This window comes from Onychostruthus taczanowskii, unplaced genomic scaffold, assembly GCF_017590055.1.
Source record: "Onychostruthus taczanowskii isolate IOZ18803 unplaced genomic scaffold, ASM1759005v1 scaffold50, whole genome shotgun sequence".
Taxonomy (NCBI): Eukaryota; Metazoa; Chordata; class Aves; order Passeriformes; family Passeridae; genus Onychostruthus; species Onychostruthus taczanowskii.
The window spans coordinates 462,221-483,075 of record NW_024502569.1 but is presented as its reverse complement, the minus strand read 5'-3'; the positions used below and the strand labels follow the sequence as shown (position 1 = coordinate 483,075).

The 20,855-nt window shown below is 35.7% G+C and overlaps 1 protein-coding gene across 2 annotated transcripts in view; it reads left to right on the top strand.

The window, feature by feature from the left end:
* Positions 1 to 20,855, top strand: part of NBEA (neurobeachin) — a 451,755-nt gene that overhangs the window by 419,841 nt on the left and 11,059 nt on the right. For both annotated transcript variants that reach the window (XM_041416040.1, XM_041416039.1), the window contains exons 51-56: positions 7,967 to 8,029; positions 8,360 to 8,449; positions 9,945 to 10,137; positions 12,649 to 12,720; positions 15,233 to 15,388; positions 16,281 to 16,451. In XM_041416040.1, the coding sequence (XP_041271974.1) occupies positions 7,967 to 8,029; positions 8,360 to 8,449; positions 9,945 to 10,137; positions 12,649 to 12,720; positions 15,233 to 15,388; positions 16,281 to 16,451 (745 nt within the window). The remainder of the gene's footprint in view (positions 1 to 7,966; positions 8,030 to 8,359; positions 8,450 to 9,944; positions 10,138 to 12,648; positions 12,721 to 15,232; positions 15,389 to 16,280; positions 16,452 to 20,855) is intronic.

Sequence of the window (20,855 nt, the reverse complement as noted above, 5' to 3'; positions counted from 1 at the left end):
GTAACAAGAAGAGCTTGAATTTCCTGAAACTTTAAAGCAGGACTGCAAACTCAAGAAGAAAGCAACAGTTTGGCCAGATGAACTGAGCATCATGCTCACTCTCAGCATGATGTTCAGAGTCAGATCTTGATAAGGCCTAAGAGTAAGGACTTCTTCTTAGCAACAGGAGTTATACAATGGGAGTCACATTGAGGAAATGCATCTGGATTGGTTTGATTTGGTTTGCAAATACTAACTAGGACACATCTGCAATTTTGTATGTTGCAATGCTTTGATTACCATCCTATAAAGGAGTAACACAAAAGAGTAGTATCAAAAGGGAAATTCCATGTTGCAGGTGTACATTTTTAGTAATTTGCATTGCAGACTCAAGATGTCAAAAAGAAGTTTGTTCCACAGACCTAAATACCAGATGGGAAAGATCATCTAGGCTAGCCTCTCACCCAACAAATCACAGAAAGCTTTTGCCCATTTAGGTTTTTGAATCCGACCATCAGGGTTGGTATCTGAATAGTGAAGAGGATATGGAAGAGTTTCCTTATATAGGTATATATAAGGAAACTCTTCCATAGGTATATGGTTTGCTATCACCCAAACTCTTATATAGGTAGAGTTTGGGTGATAGCAAATTATTTCAGACAGTCACATTGAATATTTATAATCCAAAAATAACAAAAAAATGTTTTAAAGAAAATTAATGAATGTCTTTGGAAAAGGAATCCTTGTTTCCGAGTTTGCTCATTGGGTGCTTATTGATAAATGATTTAAAGGCAATTTTCAGTATCTAAAAATAAAAAATCCTGATTGCTTAGATTTCAAAACCTTAACTGTATATCATTGAGTTACATATTTGATGAATTATTGAATCATGCTATTATATCCCTTAGAAATTAATTTAGCAGTAAAATATTTTTTAATCTTTGTGCTCAGTGACTTAATGATCAAAGAAAGCAACATTTTGTTTTACAAACTTAATACAGACTTTGAAGAATGATGACAGAGCAATGATTTCATTTGGCATGACATCAATGAACACAAGAATTCCAGTAAATGTTACTAATCTATATGGGACAGAAATAATTACAAACATGAATATAAGAAATACAGTGGTTCAACTAAGACAATAATGGCATGAAATGATTATAACAAAATGTTTTTTATATGGTGGATGACCTCTTTACTTTCTAAAGCTACCTGAGGACGGGGAGTGGAGAGGGAGATGCTGAGGTCTTCCCTCTGATATTCAGGGACACAGGAAAATGATTCAAAGCTGTGCCAGGGGAAGTCTGTACTTAATATTAGGAGCTTTTCTTTTCTGAGTGTGTCAGCCACTGGAACAGACTTCCTAGAGAGGTGACCAATACGTGAAGCCTCTCAGTGTTTAAGAGATATTTGTATTATGCCCTTAACAACACTCTTTACCTTTTGGTCAGCCCTGAAGTGGTCAGGTATTTGGACAAGATGATTGTTGTAGGCACATTCCATCTGAAATACTCAAGTCTGGGACAGACTATACAAAAAAGAAAAAAAAAAAAAAAAGAAAAAATAAGAAAAAAAAGAAAAATAATCTTGAATGTGTTTGTAAACAAAATTATAAATATATTACTTTCTTCAGTTCTGGGATATGTTTAGGGTTTTGCACAGCATGAATTCTATGAGCAAAGGGATGCTTCCTATTTGCCTTTGTATACAGGCAAAGAGCATGGAAAAAAGGCAGTGGAATTGTTTGTCATGGGCTGGGAGCAAGACTCACATTTGAAAGAGTTATTTGAGCTGTAAAAAGAATGTGATGAAATGAGCAGTGTGGCCTGAGAAGCCCCAATAACAACTCAGACCTTATCAGAGGAATTTGGAGTCAAATCTTTTTGCTTAAGAGTAGAACAGATTTTTTTTAGGTTTTAGTATAATTTTGTTATATCTGTACTAAATTCTTTGTTCTGGGCAGAGTTGGAAGGGACAAGAATGAGAAAAATTATAGGATTTTTCTTTTCCTTCTGGTATAGTTAGGAAGGGAGGGGAGCACTTAATTCTTTATCAGCCCTTTTCAGCCTAAGGAAGTTCTCCACAATTTCCAGGGGAATGGAAACATTTGTACTCAGGCAAGTGTGAACTTTACTAGTGAGAGAATGCATGAAAGAGTAAGGAACACTTTTAGCTGAACCTGTCCTGCCTGCAGGATATTTGCCTTTATGATATTTTTGCTTCATCTGCTCTGTTTTTGTTTGTGAGATGTATTGAATTTATTTCCCACTTGCAGTCCATTAATCAAATGCTTGCTGAAGCTGGGAGAGTTTAAAATATTTTTTTGGTCATGAGAGTCATATTGGAGTACCAGGGCCAAGGATGAGAGGGAGACATAAAGGTGAAAGAGGGGAGAACTAGGTTTCACAATTAGTAGCTTCATGAGGTAAATGTGAGAGGCAGTAGGCAGCACTCCCTGAGACAGACAAGGTCACCGATGTGACTTATGCCTGTAAAGAGAATAGGAGATCTTACCTTTCACATTCTCATTCTTTTTGTAGCACTCTCTCCTTTCACAGGGGAATGAAGAAGAAGTTCAGGGGTGGAGAGCTCTGGGGGGAAGCTGAAGGTCAGATTTTAGCTATTGGTGTTCTGCTAGGGAGCCATTTAATTGCACACAGGATCCAGTGAGATACCTCCTGTGAGGGGAACGAGCTTAAGGATGCCCCTTCTCCATTGTTAAATTAATAAAGTAGTGACCTGTGGAGAAAATCCATTTCAGTGCCCATCTTTCAGTCCCTTGAGTATCCTGATTAAATAACTGACTGTATCGAAGCCTCCAGAGCACTTGAGTCATTGCTTGTGTTTAAACTATAGCACTTCTTTCCTCCAAATATACAGTAATAAAATGGAATTCAATACTCTTAATCAACTTATCAAAAATCCTGAAGATACTGGTGCTGCTTAACATCTGTAGATACAAAGAAAAAAGCAATATCTCACACCACTCGTACAAAACAAAAACACTTCAAGCTGTTTATGTTACCCACCAAAGGGCTGTCAATCTTTTTTGCTCTGAAGAAGACAGTGCTTGGGGGCTGTTGAGTGTGCTGGCTGCACAGGAGGGAGAGTACATAAAAGATTCCTATGTTTACTTAGATGCAAAAATGAAATAAACTTTCAGGAATGGCAGTGTTGGATGAAAATTGCTTTGGTGCATATTTCTCAAATGCCTACAGATTTTCACTCTTCATTGGACTCACTCCCCATGCACAGGGGAAAATGGATTATAGAAAAATTTCAATGCTAAATTGGAGCACCAGCACAAGGAATAAAACACATCAGGATTATGGGAATTAGTAGTAAGATGCCTGAACATGTTTAAAAAAATAAAAATTAATAAAATACATAGAGAAAGATAAAAAAATTTAGAAAGTTTACTGACCATTGTGGTAATCAGTGAAGATTAATAAAACAAGTACTTCACATAATAAAAATATTGTCTATCTGCAGTACAGTCTGAATTTCAGGAATTTCTTTCTTCACTTCATGATTTATAGTAAAAGTGCTCATGCTTTTATGTTTCTTATGTTAAGCAAATCACCAGGCAGCTCTCTCAGCAAGGGGATTTTACAAATTAAACAGACTGTTAATATCTTCCTTGGCGATTTTATCTGCATTTCTAAAGAACCTTTTTAGAGAAAAAGTATGTTAAAATTAAACTGCTTAATGGCTTACCCTTTTTGCAACGGTGTGTCAGCAACTAAACAAAACCTTAATTTCTGTGATGTTTCACATGAGTCAGTTCTAGAATTTGCATTTAGATTAGAACTGTGCTTCTGAAATGAATATGCCAACCACCCCTGTTTGCCATGCTTTCATTCAAGCTGCAGAGCAGCTTTGGGTTGTGTGAATTGGCTCCCAAACCACAGAAGCTGAGTGTTCCAGGAGTGCAGCTGGCAGAGCTCTGTCACTGTTGGGGTCTGCAGCTCCTGGTGGAGCCAGCCTGGTGGGAAAACCCTTCTGTGGACATGAATTCAACAGGGCTTCCTCAAGAGGAACGCGGCTTCTTCTCCTTGGGATACAGTGATAGAACATGTGCATAGTTCAAAGCTGCATGTATGGATGGGACAATAGGAAGCATTTCTTTACTGAGAGATTGATCAGCCACTGGAACAGGCTTCCTAGAGACACAGCTGATGCCCCGAGTCCATAAGTGCTTAAGAGGCTTTTGGACAGTGCCCTTAACAGCAGGCTTTGTCTTTTGGTCAGCAGTCAGGTGTTGAACAGGGTGATCACTGTGGTCCCTTTTAACTGAAAAGAATCTCCTCTCCTCTCCTCTCCTCTCCTCTCCTCTTTTGCTGTGAATCTCTGTTTCTGTTGTTTCACTTCTTCCTGGTAGAGGCACTGCCTTTGACCACTAGAAATAAATCTTACCCCTAAAGAAAGAGAGTGCATGGATTATTTAGTAACATGCTTATATTTATTTCAATTAGAATTAAGAAATAAACCCCAATGCTTCAGTAGACTGAATAATGTGCAAAGCAGATGTATTGAACTCTTCCTTCCATGGGAAACTGACACTAAGGACTCAAGTTCCAGGGTGCAGGGCAGCATCCCAATGTCCATGTGAATGTGCAGTCTACATTTAAGCATAAAAATTGGAAACCAATAAATTACTTTTTTTGAGCAAAAATGTTGAGGATATTGATCATTGTATTATTCATAAGATTTGGTTGTCTGATATATTGTTTTATTGAACAAAATGTATGCAAATATATAAGAGATATATAGTTATATTACTTTTAAATGACCATTATTAAGTCTTATGAGGTCACATTTTGTTTGAGTGTATAAATTACCTTGTGTGAGATTGACTAATTTTAAATTTGGAATTGCCAGCAAGTTTGCAGATTCTTTTTCCTCATTCTGACCTATTATTATCAAATAATATGCTAAGAATCATTTTATTTTTCTGAATACATGATCATATCCTAACAGATACTCCCTGAAGTGTCTGGAGTACAAATCTCATTTTATGTGTATTAAAAACAGCAGGGATTCTCAAATCAGCTCACTAAATAGCTTTTCTGCAACACCTTATTGAGGAAGAGAAAACTAATATAATTGCCATTTTGCTGTTCTGAAAGCTTTAAATCTGGCAGCCACTGAATTCCAAGCTTATATTCTTTCTGCATGAAGGCCATTTGAAGGTGAAATGAGAATAAACTTGATTTTATTAAAATTTGTATTAAATTGACTAGAATGTGTGTCTCAGGGACTGGTGCTGCACTTGGCACACAATACTCAAGATCTGATGGGAGAAAAGGAATAAAATTATTAGAATGAAATGTTTAGGACCATTAAATAAATCTAAAGTTTGATGATTAACACCTCAAGAAAAACTGTGGTGTACATTTACCAATTTTCAGATTAGCTTTAGATACAGCCAGAGTTCTCTTGCAAACAAATCAATGTATTACATTATTATTCACAGACCTGTTTTGTACCTGCTTTTCATTTTGAGTCAAGTTATCTGATAGGAGGCAGCGTTAGGAATACCCTTGGGCCAGTCACTTTATCTCTGCGTGCTTATGTTTATCTTCTGTGTTACGTTCTGGCGAGGTTTTTCTGTCCTTTGTGAGTACTGTGAGCTCCAGAGAGCAATACCAGCTGTAGCTGTGCACAGCAGTGGTGTTGTGCAGACTGTAGTCTCAGTGTAGTAGCTAAGTGTTATGGGTATTTTTTAATCAACATTGTTCAGTTTCTTTAATGCTTGTAAGAGGTGTCAGTTTTAAAAATGGTATTTTGACTGAAAAGGATAACATTATTATCCATGGCGTGGGGGACAGGCAATTGCCTTGTAAATGCAAGCCAGCAAAAATATTTGGTATTCCCTGAATATCAAGGTCTTGGCTCCATATTTGTTCTGGTTACAAAAGGACTTGACATTAACTTAAATGTTGTAAAATTACGGGATCATAGATTATGTGAGCATTAACCAGCACATCTTCAGCTGTAAAATAACAGCTGCTTTTGCTCGTTACATTTTGAGTGTCCATTCCTCACAATCTGAAAAATTCATGTGAGTTTGTTATTGTATTCTGCTTCTCTTTCTCCTCTTCTATTGCCTCTATAAATCTACTTGAACTGAGAGGGAAAGCCAGCAATATCTATTTGTGCAGAATTTACAGACAAGCAATCAGAATTTGCCAAGACTGAACAACATGAAAGTAAATGTGTAAATTAGAACTGAACTGCATTGAAAAAAATTAATAATTCATTTCAGTGCTCTTGTGAGAGAACATAAGTATCATTTAAGGGATCACTCTAAAGGGTAGGAGAGGAAGATTGGGTTTTTTTCATTATTGCTGCCAAATACAATTCACACTCCTATTTCAACACAGAATTCTTTCAAAAATTAGAATTAAATTAACCTTGATAATTATTTGAAAAAAATCCCCAAAAAATGGAAATTAATTTTCTGAAAATACCAACAGATATATGTAGGAGTATATATTACACTGACATATACTGATATTATTAATATTAGTATTTGTAATTTTGAAAATAAAATTCACAGACAAATATTATTCCTTTCCCTTCTGGTAAATCAGTTCTGAAGTACTGAATGCAATAGAAAATACTATTTTTTGTGACTTGAATTGGATTTTGTATTCCTGTATAAAAAATGTCTGCATGAGTGAAGGTATTTACACATTGTGTAAAGAGATACTGCTTGTATGGTACATATAGATAGCTGTTGTATGGACGTATACACACATATACACATATGCCCACACAAATGTGTTGGTTTTTTATAAAAGTCATCTGTGATTTAAATTAATTCACCATTAAATGATGTTAACAAAATTTGAGATGCTCTCAAGTTCCCAAGAAGCAGCCTGTGCCTTGGAGGCTGAAGTTCACTCTGAATTAGTCAACAAACAAGAAATCACCTGTACGGATATAATTACAGCATCAAATGTGCTGGGGCTACAATCCATTGTCCTTCAGCTGCTTGGCTGGACTTTGCATTAAGATTCTTTTTCAGCAAATGTTTGTTTGTGGTATTCCATTATATACCTGTCAGTCTAGGGCATTAAGAGTGGTGGACATCAGTGACCTGTTAGGAAATCTCTCTCTGACATCTGTTCTTACATTTATGCCGTGAAGTGGAGGAAAGCACAGGTTGGCTTGTGGGAATGAAAAAATATGTATAATTAAAAGGATTCTTCTGTATCCTGAAGTATTTATGGTGCTTCTCACTGTTTTATGTCTGAAGGAAATAACAAAATAACAAAGTAATGTTTTTGGTGGGGTTTCATGTTAATTCTGTGTAGCCAATGAAAAATTCATAAAGCTCACAGGAAAAATATTAAGGGTCAGTAGTTCAGGCTACAGTATATATATAGGAACATAATGCACTGTGAATTTCAAAATCTGACTGTTTAGTTTTCTATGAATGCTTTATTCTCGATTTTACAAGGCCAAATAAAATAATACCTGTCTGAAAAATAAGGAGTATTCTCTAACAGTATTGTTTCTACAAGTAACAATTTTTTGTCAAAGTTTTTAAGAATATATCTTAGATATATTTTTGTTTGAATGAACTCTTGAGTAGCAGAAGTATTTCGGTATGTGTGCTGTATTTTATTACCTATAGAATTAGTAGAATAAGATTTATTAGATTATTAGAATAAGATTTATTCTGAAATTACACTTGTGCTAAAGAATGTGTTTAAATGGCAAAGTTTTCATTTCTAACCCATGAAGCCTGAAAGCCCATGAAAAAATGCAATAAAATTAAGGATAAAATAAATATTCAGTGAATGCATTCAAATTGGAAGGATTTCTACATTAGTCTTACTGTGCCTGACAAGGTTCGTTTCTGGCATTTTTTTGTTTTCACCTACTAATGTTGTTGAAATAATACCTTTTTTTATTATTATATTTAATACATAAATTTTATTTCTCAGTTTTCTTTTCTTTCCCCCCATTTAAGATTCCAGAGGCTTATTTTATTAGAGACCCTCATACTTTTCTCCTTACAAAGGACTTTATTAAGGTATATATGTTCTTTTTAGTGCAAAAAACCCAAAAGCTCTCTCAAGACCTGAACTGCATGTCCTCACAGGTTAACATTTTCACATATAATGCCAGTTACTGGAGATGAGAATGGTTAGTTGGTTAACTGAAGCATGCTTGAAAGGAGAAGCAAAGCTTGTCTACAAAATACTAACACTTGGATGAGTCTGCAGCCTGGGAGGAGAGCACCGGGTGAATTTTCTGGACTTTTTTCATGGCTGACTTGGGATATGCCTGCATTGTCACACAGTGTGTTGACCTCTCTCCTTGATGCATATTGCTCCTGACAGTCCCTCTCCTTTGCCCGCAGGCCATGGAGGCGCAGATACAGAACTTTGGACAGACGCCATCACAGTTGCTCATTGAGCCCCATCCACCTCGGAGCTCTGCCATGCACCTGGTGAGACATGACTGCTGGCTGGGAATGCATTCCCTTTGAACCTTAGGGTCCCTTGTAGGTCATAAAGTACTCATTAAAGCAACACTTTTGATGCCCCCCATTGCCCATGCAGCCATACTTGCTTTGGGTAGCAACAAGTCACAGGGATCTAGCAGAGGAAGGTGGAGGTGTGACTGGCTTTAGTTTCATACAGACCTGGATTTTTCTTACTAATATAGTATAAGAAGGCCCCATCCTAAAAAATATAAACTTGATAAATACATATTTGCATTCTTGTTTCTGCAAGTGGTGGGAATGGCTGCAGGCTTTCCTTAGAGTGCATATGTTGTGTTGTTTTAAAGGATGCATTGTTAGGGGCTGATTTATGAACAATGTCTCTTGACAAAAATGAAGTTTTGAAGTTCAAATCATGCTGGAATCCTCCCACCCATTCCCTCAGGAGAATGAAATGTATATTTTGAGTTTCAATTCAAACTCTCAAATTCATTTCCATCACATTCTTCTCTATCCTTCTTACAAAGAATCGTATGAAATAGCCAGAATGAACAAGACAGATTTCTGTGCCCTGAGTGCCTTTGATGAAATGCTTAGAGCTAGAGTTTTTTTTAAGGTTTGAAAATAATCAGTAATACATGCAGTAGTTTCAATCATTTTATCTATCTATAAGAAAATCACTCTATGTAGCTGTACACTGTGAAAGTGGAAATTGATCTGGAAGTGGTTGTTGTATTATTTTAAGTGTGTACAAGTCAAACTTAGATAATATTTATTTTACATTCCTAAGATACGGATAATATATTTTTAATAATTCAAGGTGATAAGCAGAAAGGAATATTTGACCTTTTAGAAATAATTCATTTTGTTATAACAGTGGCTGGAAAAAACTGCCTTAAAACCAGTACTCAATAGCTATCCTTGTCCATGTAAAAACAGTTGTGTCATTTGCAGAATCATGGAACAGGCTTAGGTTATTATAACCTTATTATGTTACAGGCTCCCTAATAAGCATATGCTTTACTTAGAATTAAATTGTCTGTGTTTGGAAGTGCTGTATTTCTTATGAGGAATTCATTAAGGAAAAATATCTGTGCATTTTTGATTCACTATTAAAATTTATTTTTCAACTATTGTAGTTTAGAGAATTAATATTTATTATGTATTAATTGATTAACTCATTAAAACATATCTCTATGAATATTAACTACTGAATAATTTTACATTTTCCTGTATGCTAATTAATGCTAATGGTCATTTTGTACCCTATAATGATAACCCTTACCATACCTATTCTCTATTTATCCTCGTGTAATGTTCCAATAATAGCTTGTGATCTTGCTCTCCTCCATCACTAGAGTAGATGCACAGGTAGTGTTGTTTTCCCTGTATGTGCACATGCTTGCCTGCTTTTTTTTAACCTCGTTTTCCCTCGGACCTCTTCACTAATTGTGTTATCCCTTCTGTTTTCTTCTGCTCTCTTCTCCTTTCTACTCAACAGTGTTTCCTTCCACAGAGCCCCCTCATGTTTAAAGATCAGATGCAGCAGGATGTCATCATGGTGCTGAAGTTCCCATCAAATTCCCCTGTCACACACGTGGCAGCCAACACACTGCCCCACCTGACCATCCCTGCCGTGGTGACGGTCACTTGCAGCAGGCTGTTTGCAGTCAATCGGTGGCACAACACAGTAGGTAGGTCCTTGCAGGCACACTTCATTCAGATTTGAAGACTTTAACAACACAGCCTTAATTTTGAGTGCAATTTAGCTCACTCACCTGCCTGTGCACCAAAATTTACTGTTTCTTCTGGTTTGTGTCAAATAATCACAGCTTCTGTTTACTCTGGCGTCATTCCTAGAAACACTCTCCTTAACGGCAGCACATCACCATGGCAGCCAATCGATTTGTGGTTACTTCAGGATCAGTCTTTGATACAATGCTTTTCAGGAGACTGCTGTTGCTCTTGACACAGCAAATATTAATATGTCCCAGGTTTCAGGAATACATACTGACATGCTAGAGATGGTATATCCCTATCTGCTGCTTGAGAGAAATTTCCGGATCTTGTCGTAATCCTTCCCCTGGGTCGCTGTTGGATTATCTGGGAGCCTAAACAAGCCTAAGCAGCCAGACACTGAACTATTCTGAGAAGTTTCCTCATTCCCTCAAAATAGCCCATCCAATAGGGCCATCCCAAAATTCCCTTCCAGCCCCGCTTCTCACCTCTCCATATTGCCATTGGGACTGTCTATGTCACCTGGACATGCAGGTGCTGAGGCTGTTCCAAGCATTGCAAAATAGGTGGTGGGGCCATGAGGTACATGAGGAAACAAACAGGTTTAATTTTCTCAGGTAGTTTGCTGCAGCAATAGCTCTTATTCTGCAATATCTGGAAACATTTATAATACTCCATCAGGTGTAACTACATTACATGTAAAAAATGTTTTTCCCATTTTTTTAAAACAAAAGGTAAAAATCTAGAGGGGAAAAAAACACCAGCATTTTTTTAAAGTATTTAGTGACAAGGTTCTCAACAGAAGATTCCAGTGTCAGGAATGATTCAGAGGTGCAGCAACTGCCCTGTGTTGTTTTAATACACCTTTGACTAACATTGATTGGCTAATTCCTAATTATTTTCCTTTGATTTTTCAGGGATTCTGTCCAAATACTCTGTACCCATCATCATTCATGTCTCCTCTACTTGAGGAAGTTTATTTGGTTCTGGATTTCTCATCCAGACTTTCAAGTCAAGAGAATGCAAAATTCCTACCCATATTTTACTGTGAAGGAATTATTCTCATCAACATTGCAGTAGGCTGGAGTTCAAGGGTTTCCTTTAAAACCGTGATTTGAAGTCCTTTATTATAGCTGAAGCTTTGTTGGTCTTCATGATGCATATGACAGTAAGATTTTAGGTTTTCCTCTATACTCTTGTAAAACATAAGCCATGTTGCAAAAATTCAGAATTCAAGGCATGAACCAGCCGTAAATTAAATTTCACACCATTTGTAAACATTTAGTCTAAATTTAAAAAAAGGGAATAGTTTCTAAATATATTATAATAGAAAGAGAGGAAAATGAAACTGTTTCGAGAATCAAACCTCATTGAAATTATTTTCTTAATTTTACATCCTGCTTGGCAATGTTGCTTATTTTGCAGGAGGCTAATCCAGGATAGGGTATAAATTTCCTACTATTGCCATAACATTATTTTAATAAAGCATAACTCTAATATAAAGGATAGTTTTATCTACAGAAATATATGCACAGACCGCTTGTTGCAGAATGTATGTAGAGCTTTGGAATTAACAAACAGCAGGAGGCATTTACAGAGACATCTCATAATAGAATTGGATGAATCTAAGTTAATACCAGTAAAGATCTGTCCCAAACTGCTTGGGTTTTGCAAGAAGAGACAGGAAGAAGGGAAGAAGTTCTCAGAGCTGTGTCTTTATGAAAATGGCAGAGCTAACTTTTCTTTTACCTCTTCCAGTTGTCTATTGCAATAGTAGAAAATGGGCTTTATTCTTCAGAAATCTGTATGTTCTATTATAGAGGGTATTCTTTTGCAATGTGGCAGTTCGTGACAAAAATTGTGTTTTCAGTGGTGACTATTTGATTTATATACCAGGGAAGGTGCACAGAAGAGCCAAAGAAATGCTATCTGTGCATGAGAGAAGATAACACTAAATTTGCAGCACCTGATGCACATTTGAGCTTTTTAAGGACTGCTTAGAATAGAATGAACAGGAATAATTGTGGCATATTTACTGTACCCTACAGTTCTACATCTAAAAATTTTAGATAAATCCATGAAAAGGTCCAAGTTTCTGTCACATATAGGTTTCCATATGTAATAAACTCATGAAAATGTTTCATTTAATTAACTTTATTTTCTGTGCTAAGATCTCTTCTCAAAAGTAAAAAAAAATCTCTTATACTATTTTAAATTAGTTATTTAATGAATGTGTGTGGCTGCAAAAGTTGTGATGAAGTTGATGCTTCTATATTTATAGTTACTTTTACATAAACGAAGAGTTAACAAATGCATATCTGTGAAGCATAAAGAAATCTTAAAACATTAATAAAGCAAATAGTAAAAAGTTACTTCCTAAAATATATAACAATCCAATAACAAACTCTTAAACCTAGAAAATTATGTCAAAAGGTTTCTATGTGCTTTATTCTTCCTTTCATGTGTAGGCCTTCGGGGAGCCCCAGGATATTCTTTGGATCAAGCCCATCATCTTCCAATTGAAATGGATCCATTGATTGGTATGTCAAGATGAAAATGTAGCAATATATTTGAAATTGGCATTTTCAGGAATTATTGATTAAGCTATATTTGTATATTATGCTTCATTTAACACAGAAAATAGGAAAATATTTATTCTTGTCAGTCCTGAAGAATTAAAAAGCATTAGCTATTGATGCTGAATAAATTACATGAATGCTATTTGTTATTAACATCACCAGCAACTGGTATTTGAGAAACAACCATTTAAGTCAGTTAAATTGTCATCCCATATCTATAATTCTGTTCTCTTATCAGGTCACATTAGTAAAATAAAACATGAAGGTCCTGTGGAATTAACATATTTTTTTTTTACAGTCAGCACTATGTTTATCAGTACAGTTGCAGATCCATTTATTTTCATTCACTTTATGATTTGGATTTAATCAACAATACTAATTTAATAATGAAAATACTGGATTTTAAATTGATAGTATTTTTTAAAATCCAGAATTTTTTGAGAAAGTGAATTATTTGAGAAATAGCATCTGCTAAAATTGTTGATTGCAGGACTTCCTAATATCATAAGTTTTCATTATTGCACTTATTTGATTTGTAGGGGGAAGGGAATTCAGAAATTTGAAACAGAAATTTGGTGTAGGGAAGGTTCTTAGAGACAAGTTTGTAGCATTGTTGAGAAAAAATTACATTTTTAAAGACATAAAGTTCCATTTTTTTCTGTGTCAATATTCATGTTCAAAAGATTTACAAAGAACTACCTCAGGAGAGTTAGCTTTCTCATTCTGTGTGCTTCATTTGATCTCGTATAATGATAGTGGTTTTCTCTTTAGTTTTTTCTCTCACAAGCTAAGGCCCATCTGTTCTGGAAATTTGAGTAATTTGATATTCATTATCTTTCAGCTAATGGACATAGAGGGTCTGGTAATTTAAATATGTGTTCTTAGAATGTATGCAAACATGATATTAACTTCCACAAACAATTTTAAAATAGAATGAAGTGGGTTTGTTTTTGGTTTTGGTTTTTTTTTTTTTTTTTTTTTTTTGGCTGAATCTCTTATTCATGCAGTTGTGAGCACTTTAGGTAGAATAGCAAAAAACAGGGGAAAATCAGATTATTGTCTGCATTAGATTGTGTTCTTATCTTAGGAGAAACATATTTCTCAGAGTGATTTTTACCTCTCTAACTTTGGGTAACTGAAGTTAGTTGTCAAGATTCCCTCCATAACTATAGAAAGACAAACTCTCCTCTGGAGTTGTCTATCACTTAGACAACAACTACACTGTGAGATGACTTGTCATGTGAAAAATGTTTTCTTCTTCAGTGAGACTGGGTGGAGTGGATAAAATTAACTTAGATTATATACTCAACTTTCAGAAAGTTAATACTGAGATGGAACACACTTTTATGGTGCTGCCATATCTTGTCTGTTGTGTCACAGAGAGGACAGAGCACATTAGCTGTGGCCTCCCAGTCATTAATATTTTTCTAAACAACTTCATTTGGCAGTTGAGTTGGTGGGATTCTGCATGAACCATTCCTTTTCCCTCAGTCTGGTGAAGTTTCTAGGTGTTATTGCCTCTTTTAAAAGTACTGTCCATGGCCTGGGTCCCTGCTAGAGGAGCAGATGATAACCCTTACTTTTCCTGTACTGGAAAATCACATTAGGTTCAAATAGAGTAATGGAACCATAAAATATGCTGAGTTGGAAGGCACCCATCAGGAGCATCAAGTCCAACCCCTGCTCTGTGCAGGACCTCACACAAGAGTCACACCATGTCCTAAGAACATTGTCCAAACTCTTCTTGAACTCTCTCAGGCTGGTTCTGTGACCACTTCCCTGAGGAGCCAGTTCCAGGGCCCAACCACCCTCTGGGTAAAAAAATTTTCCTCATATCCAACCCAAACATCCCCTAACTCAGATCATGCCTTTTCCTTGAGTCCCATCCATGGTCACAAGCGTAAAGAAATCAGTACCTGCTCCTCCCCTTCCCCTCATGAGGATGATGAAGACCTCAATAAGATCTTTCCTCATTCATTGGTTGAATCTTTATGTATTTAATCTGGTTAAGCATCTGGAGGTGTGGGGTTGTCAAGGCCACGCAATACAAGCTGTTTTCTGTGGAAGAGATAGCAACCAGCAAGAAGTGTCTCTCTGCAGTATTGTTAATATTGGTTTCATATTTTATATGGATTTCCACCACTTTCCCCTGGTTCATATTGTTTTGAGATACTACTTCTGCAGAGCACTAAAATTATTACCACATATTATGCAGTGCATCAGGCAACTTATAAGAAATTGTCATCTCCTGTAAAATCTTATCTCTTATTCAAAGGGGAACTAGAAATCTCACAATAATTTTGTATTTCTGACACCCATATAGACAGCTCTAAATGTTCATATTCAAAATGCTTACTCAACAACAAATTCACAGTTCATTGAAAGTTAAATGTATTCATTTTCTCCTGTAAATGGATGACAGGAAGGTGTTGGAATGGCTTACATGTAAGATGTGTTTTGCATTTCGTTACAGCCAATAACTCTGGTGTGAACAAACGTCAGATCACAGACCTTGTGGATCAGAGCATCCAGATCAACGCGCATTGCTTCGTGGTCACGGCAGATAATCGCTACATTCTTATCTGTGGTTTCTGGGACAAGAGCTTTCGAGTTTATTCCACAGAAACAGGTGACCTCAAATACAGCTCTCTGGTTCTTCCTGGGTCACAAAGCGGACAAAGACTATTGTCTTAATAGTACTATATCTAATACTCGTGCTTACACATCAATAAGTGGTAAAGGGCAGTTTATAAAATCCCTCATTATTGTTTAGCATGATAATTTTAAGATTTTTTTCAATAGAAAATAGAGGATGTAAAAGGAAATGGAATACAGTTTTGTTAATAGTAACTTTTGTAAATGATAATTATCTTCAGGAAATTTGTCATGTCAAAAGAATCGACCAAAATTTTTGTCACAATATTTTCATGGAACTATTATAGCTCTATTTATTTCATGTAGTAAGGAATTAAGTTGAATATCCTGTTACAGGAACAAATATTTTGTTGGTTCGTCTGATCACTTTGCCTAATCAGGCAGTGTATTGCTAAAAACTAATTGTAATAATAGAAAGGAGGAGGTGATAATCATAGTAAACCTTAGTTTGACATTAATGTAGAAAAAATACACATTTTTAACATAATAATGTAGCACAATTATGGAAGAGTTCATGTGCTGTCTTATGCATATCACTCATGAAATTCATACTGTTCTAATGCCATTGCTTAAATACTGACGGAGCCATAACTCCACTTAATATTCTGTGACTGCAGCACTGCCTTGATTTTTAGAGATAAGGGTTAGACTATGGATTGCCACACAGCACAGCCTTCAACAGGAATAAAAAAAAGGTGGAAAAAAAGTTTAATCTTTGTGATTTTTAAATCTTCTTGTAGCATTTAGTGAACTTTAATTATGGGATATGAAACAAAAGTTGCATTTGAACTGAATATTAATGATATAGTTAATGACTTCTAAATGCTGCTAGTACCTGAATTTGTATGACTTTTCATTCCCACCAGGAAAATTAACTCAGATTGTGTTTGGCCACTGGGATGTCGTGACATGCCTCGCCAGGTCAGAGTCCTACATCGGGGGTGATTGCTACATCGTGTCTGGGTCTCGCGACGCCACATTGCTGCTTTGGTACTGGAGTGGCCGGCATCATATCATAGGTGACAATCCAAACAGCAGTAAGTATCCTTCAATAACACCTCTCCCAGAGGTCTTCTGACACACCTCTTTGTTTTAGCATTCCTTCTTTCAGCTTCAGAAGTTATTACCAAATACATCAGTAACTTTACTTACAGGTTGAAAGTTGGTATAAAGGCGCCACATGCTAAGCAAGGCATTGATTGCTTGCCAAAAAATGTTTAAACACTCTCTGCATGTTAAGAGATAATAGGATAGGAGTATAGTTCCTAAGTTTGTAATTGCCTTTATCACTTATAGCATCATGTCATTATCAACTGGAACAAGATGGTTGTGGCCTTTAAGTGACAGGACATATATCACTATATTTTGACTTCCCTTTCCCTGGAAATATTTTTTTGGCATTTTAACTTACTCCTTTTGTGCTACAGCATGCTATATCAGCTGCTTGCCTTTTCAAAAAAAGAATGTCTCACATGCCATACAATTAAATGAGACTCTCTTGAGAAAGGTCTTTCTATAGTTTGGGGAAGCAATCTGACTGAATAAAAATAGAAAAAGATAAAATGTCAGGAAAAGTTTACACTTCCTTTGCATGGGACTATCAGTGCTTTGCAGAGTGAGTGGGACAATAATAAAATTAATTTATATAAAGGGGCACCTAAAGTACACCACAAATTTAAAGATCCATCACCCAAGCCAGAGATATGGCTGCAGCTAAAGAGCAGGTTTTACCATACAGTAGAACAGTTTTATACAACACTAAATCCATTTCACTTAAAGAAGTTTCTGATTTCTAATGATAATTTTCAACAGAATGGTTTTGTCTTTGGATAAAAATGGGAGAATCTGTCACTATCAGTTGTGATCTCTGATTCAAATACTGACTGGAGGCAGTACTGTCAGTTACAGACCTCTAAGTGAAAGTATTTCTTCAACTGAATGGCTGGTAGAAAAGTGTTTTATGTGTTTCAAAGTAAATATTTTGCTAATTTTGCAGCAAGAAACTTTTAATTTAATTTTTTTTTTCCATTTTTCTGTAAGCAGAGTAAAAGGGAGATAAAAGATAAAAAGATAAAAGCCTTTCTTTCTCACAAGATTTTATTTTCTTTTATAAGAGAGGAAATAGAGGGGAAATAAGAAAATTGTGTTCCAATAACAAATTTCTCTAATTTTTGCCTATATTCCATGACCTTTTTAGTATGTAATTCTCCAATATGGATAAATTCAGTCTGACAAGGATTTTCATGTCTTAGCAGTCTGTTTAGGTTGATGCCATTTTTCTTCTTTGAATGCCTGTGTGATTCATATAAAGTATTAGTAATTTCTATGTTAAAAGAAAAATAAAACGAGCTTTCTACTCTAATTAAAGAAAAAACTTTCCTCTTACCTCCCTTGATTGTAAAGGGCTTGGACAGCCTTGCAATTAGCATCTCCTTTCTGGCTGATACAAACTGCTTCAATTCTTTTCCAGATATAATTATTTTAGTTCTGGTATTATTCTGTCATCACTTACAAATCTGAACGCACAAAAGTGGAACTTTTTGGTATCTCAGACTTAATATCTTAGCTGTATAATTTTGGAATTGTCTGCTTTGGAGGTCTTTAATTTTACGAAAGGAAGGATATGACCTGGCTGACAGAAATAAATGAAAACAAAAATTACTTGTATGACTTGCTGTCTGTCTCTGCCTCTATGTGGATAAGGCACTGTTTTGCTGAAGAAATGGCCTTATGGTCGGATTAATAGGAGACTGTGCTGCAGATAGCCGTGTCCAGTCAAATGAAATCTTACAGGCACAGGTAATAGAACTCAGGAAGACTAAGTACCCAAGACCACTGTGGTAGTTTTGAAATATATTGATAAGATTTTTTAATGTTCATGTTGAAGACATGTTGAAGGCTCATGCTGAGGAAGAGTGATGGCATTTCTATTATCTCTATGTCTATTAATTTGATTGAAGCTACCATGGATATTCTAATTATATACTAGTACTGCACTATAACCAGAACTACATGTGTTGGAAACATATCAATATGAAAAGCTACTTTGACTTTTCATGAGCATACCTTAATGGGGATAGGTCACAAAAACAAAGGCCCTTTAAAAAAGGGCCTTTAAAAACTTCTAAAATTACTGTTTCTGCCGAACTAATGACTAGTAGTTTCTGCTTGCTACCATGAGTAGACATGATAACTTCATCATATGACTGGTTCCCTTTAAACTAATTTCCAAGAGTGAAGCATTCTCAACAATCCTTATGAAAATACGTTTGAAGTTTCACATGGTTAAAGCCACCAAAGCAATAAAGAAATATTTCCTAATCTACTCTTCTACAATAGATTAGTAGTATATAGTAGATCTGTTAGAAGGTTTCTGTGTAGGAAAAATCAAAGTGATATGATTAATGTAGATCAAATCCAATTACTTAACATCTTTAGAATTAATTTCCAGAAAGGTGTAGATGATATTTTCAGAGGGAAAAAAGGGGTATTGGTTTTTTTAAAACCTGTCATCTGGAGATACAGATCAGGTGCTTTATACCCAAGGATATAAGGTGAAGAACTCAAAGAAAAAATGTCAGTTATAGTGATTGCCTGGGTTAGATGTTTGACTTTATAATTATCTTTTAAGCTGAAAGACAGTTAATTATCAATTTTAGCTTCAATACATCCAGTTACCAAAAGGAACTTTAGTTGTTTCAGAAAATCTTAAAGGGGAGAAAAAGCAGACCTCCAGTCCTAAACAGTTTGTGTGGTTTGACATTTGTATAGAAAAATATAGATACCATTTCATTCAAAAACATAGAAATCACAATTTACTGTGAAATACTCTCAGGCTAAAGATTGTCAGGTCAAATTTCTTACAGATCCTGCTAAAATTTGTATTGCAGAATGCATGAGGTAGATGTAATCTTTCCTAAACAACAAGTATGTCAACAACCTAACTTGTCAGACTTCTGTAGAACCTTCTGCTGAAATACCTGTACAGGCGTATGCTCAGTGGGTCACCTCAACTGGGTCTGTGGGAAATACAGAACCAGCTCTTGTTTAAAGAGGAGAATTGAGAAAAGACGCAAATGTTTGATCTAGCTCAGTAGCTGAAAGTTTGCCTATGAGCGCATGGTAAACTTTGTTTTATAATTTTAAAATAATGTTTCCAATCAATACATTTATCAAGTTATCACTTTCATTCTACCGTAAGTGTCAAAAATTATTTTCTGGTTTTGTTTGCATTTGGCACAATTTCATGACACATCTCACAATCACTGTGAGAAGAGTGAAGTTTTACCAGGTTTTAAATGTAATGCTTTCCATACAGTAGCTTTCTGAAAACACTTGAAAGAAGTCTTTAGGTTAGAGTGCTTGTCCAGGAAGTAGGAAACTACATTCTTGTCCTCTCGAGACTGGGGGAATTAAAGCCCTCATTCCCATATTCACAAGCATGTGCTATCAGCTATAAGTTATCATAGGATGGGGCCCTGAGAACCTCTAGATTTGGTAGAAAGCTATATTCTTTTCTATGCTCATATTTATGCATGTTACATGTCATGATGAGTGGATATAAAGATAAATCAAGAAATCAGGATCGATATGCTGCATACCTTCAACAGCAGCATGTAGGACAAATCTTGTCCCTGTTTGTACTTCCTCTAGTTCAACATTGGTCTCATGGCCATGCCATTGCTAAGCTCCCACAGTGGTGATGTTGGAGGTGCTGTTAAGACTGGAGTAGAGGCCGATGTTTGGGAATGCTTCTGGAAAGTAAGAAATGTGGCATGATTTTCGTGTAGGCTGAAGGGCAGCTGAATGCAGGGTTTATGTATGTTTGAACTTTCCTTTCTTTTTTATTTCTTTATCCTTGCTTACTTAAATGCCACCTATTGGAAAAACACTGAACCAAATGAAGCTTAGTCCTCTTGCCAGGGTCAGATATCTACTTTCTAAGCCAAAATAGCCCATCTGAAATAGCTAATCTGAATCTGCACCTTATTAAGTTGATGAGCAGATTGTATAAATCTGCTGCAGTTGTGAGAACAGTGAAAGGTATCTGTTTTCTCTTAGTAAGACACGGCACATGCAAAGGACATTGTTTGCTTATTTTATTTGTTTGAAGTTATATGGGAAATGTAAATCTTTGCAGTTCTCAGAGACTGAATAGAAAAATTATTGTGATGGAGTTTGACAATTTGTGTTTTGATTTTTCTTCTCTTATGATATATGAGGATTTGTTTTAGCTGAGTGCTAATTTGTATACAAATTTTTTCTCACATGGCAACTGTATTAGTCATCACAAAAAGGAGCAAAGAAAGTATGTGATATGCCCTGGAGTTCAACATGTATCATTATGGCTGTTTTATTTTTATATTTTATGATTACTTTATTGAATGTTTCTTTCAAACAAGTGACTTTGAAAATGAGAACTATCTCAGAGTCTTTGAACA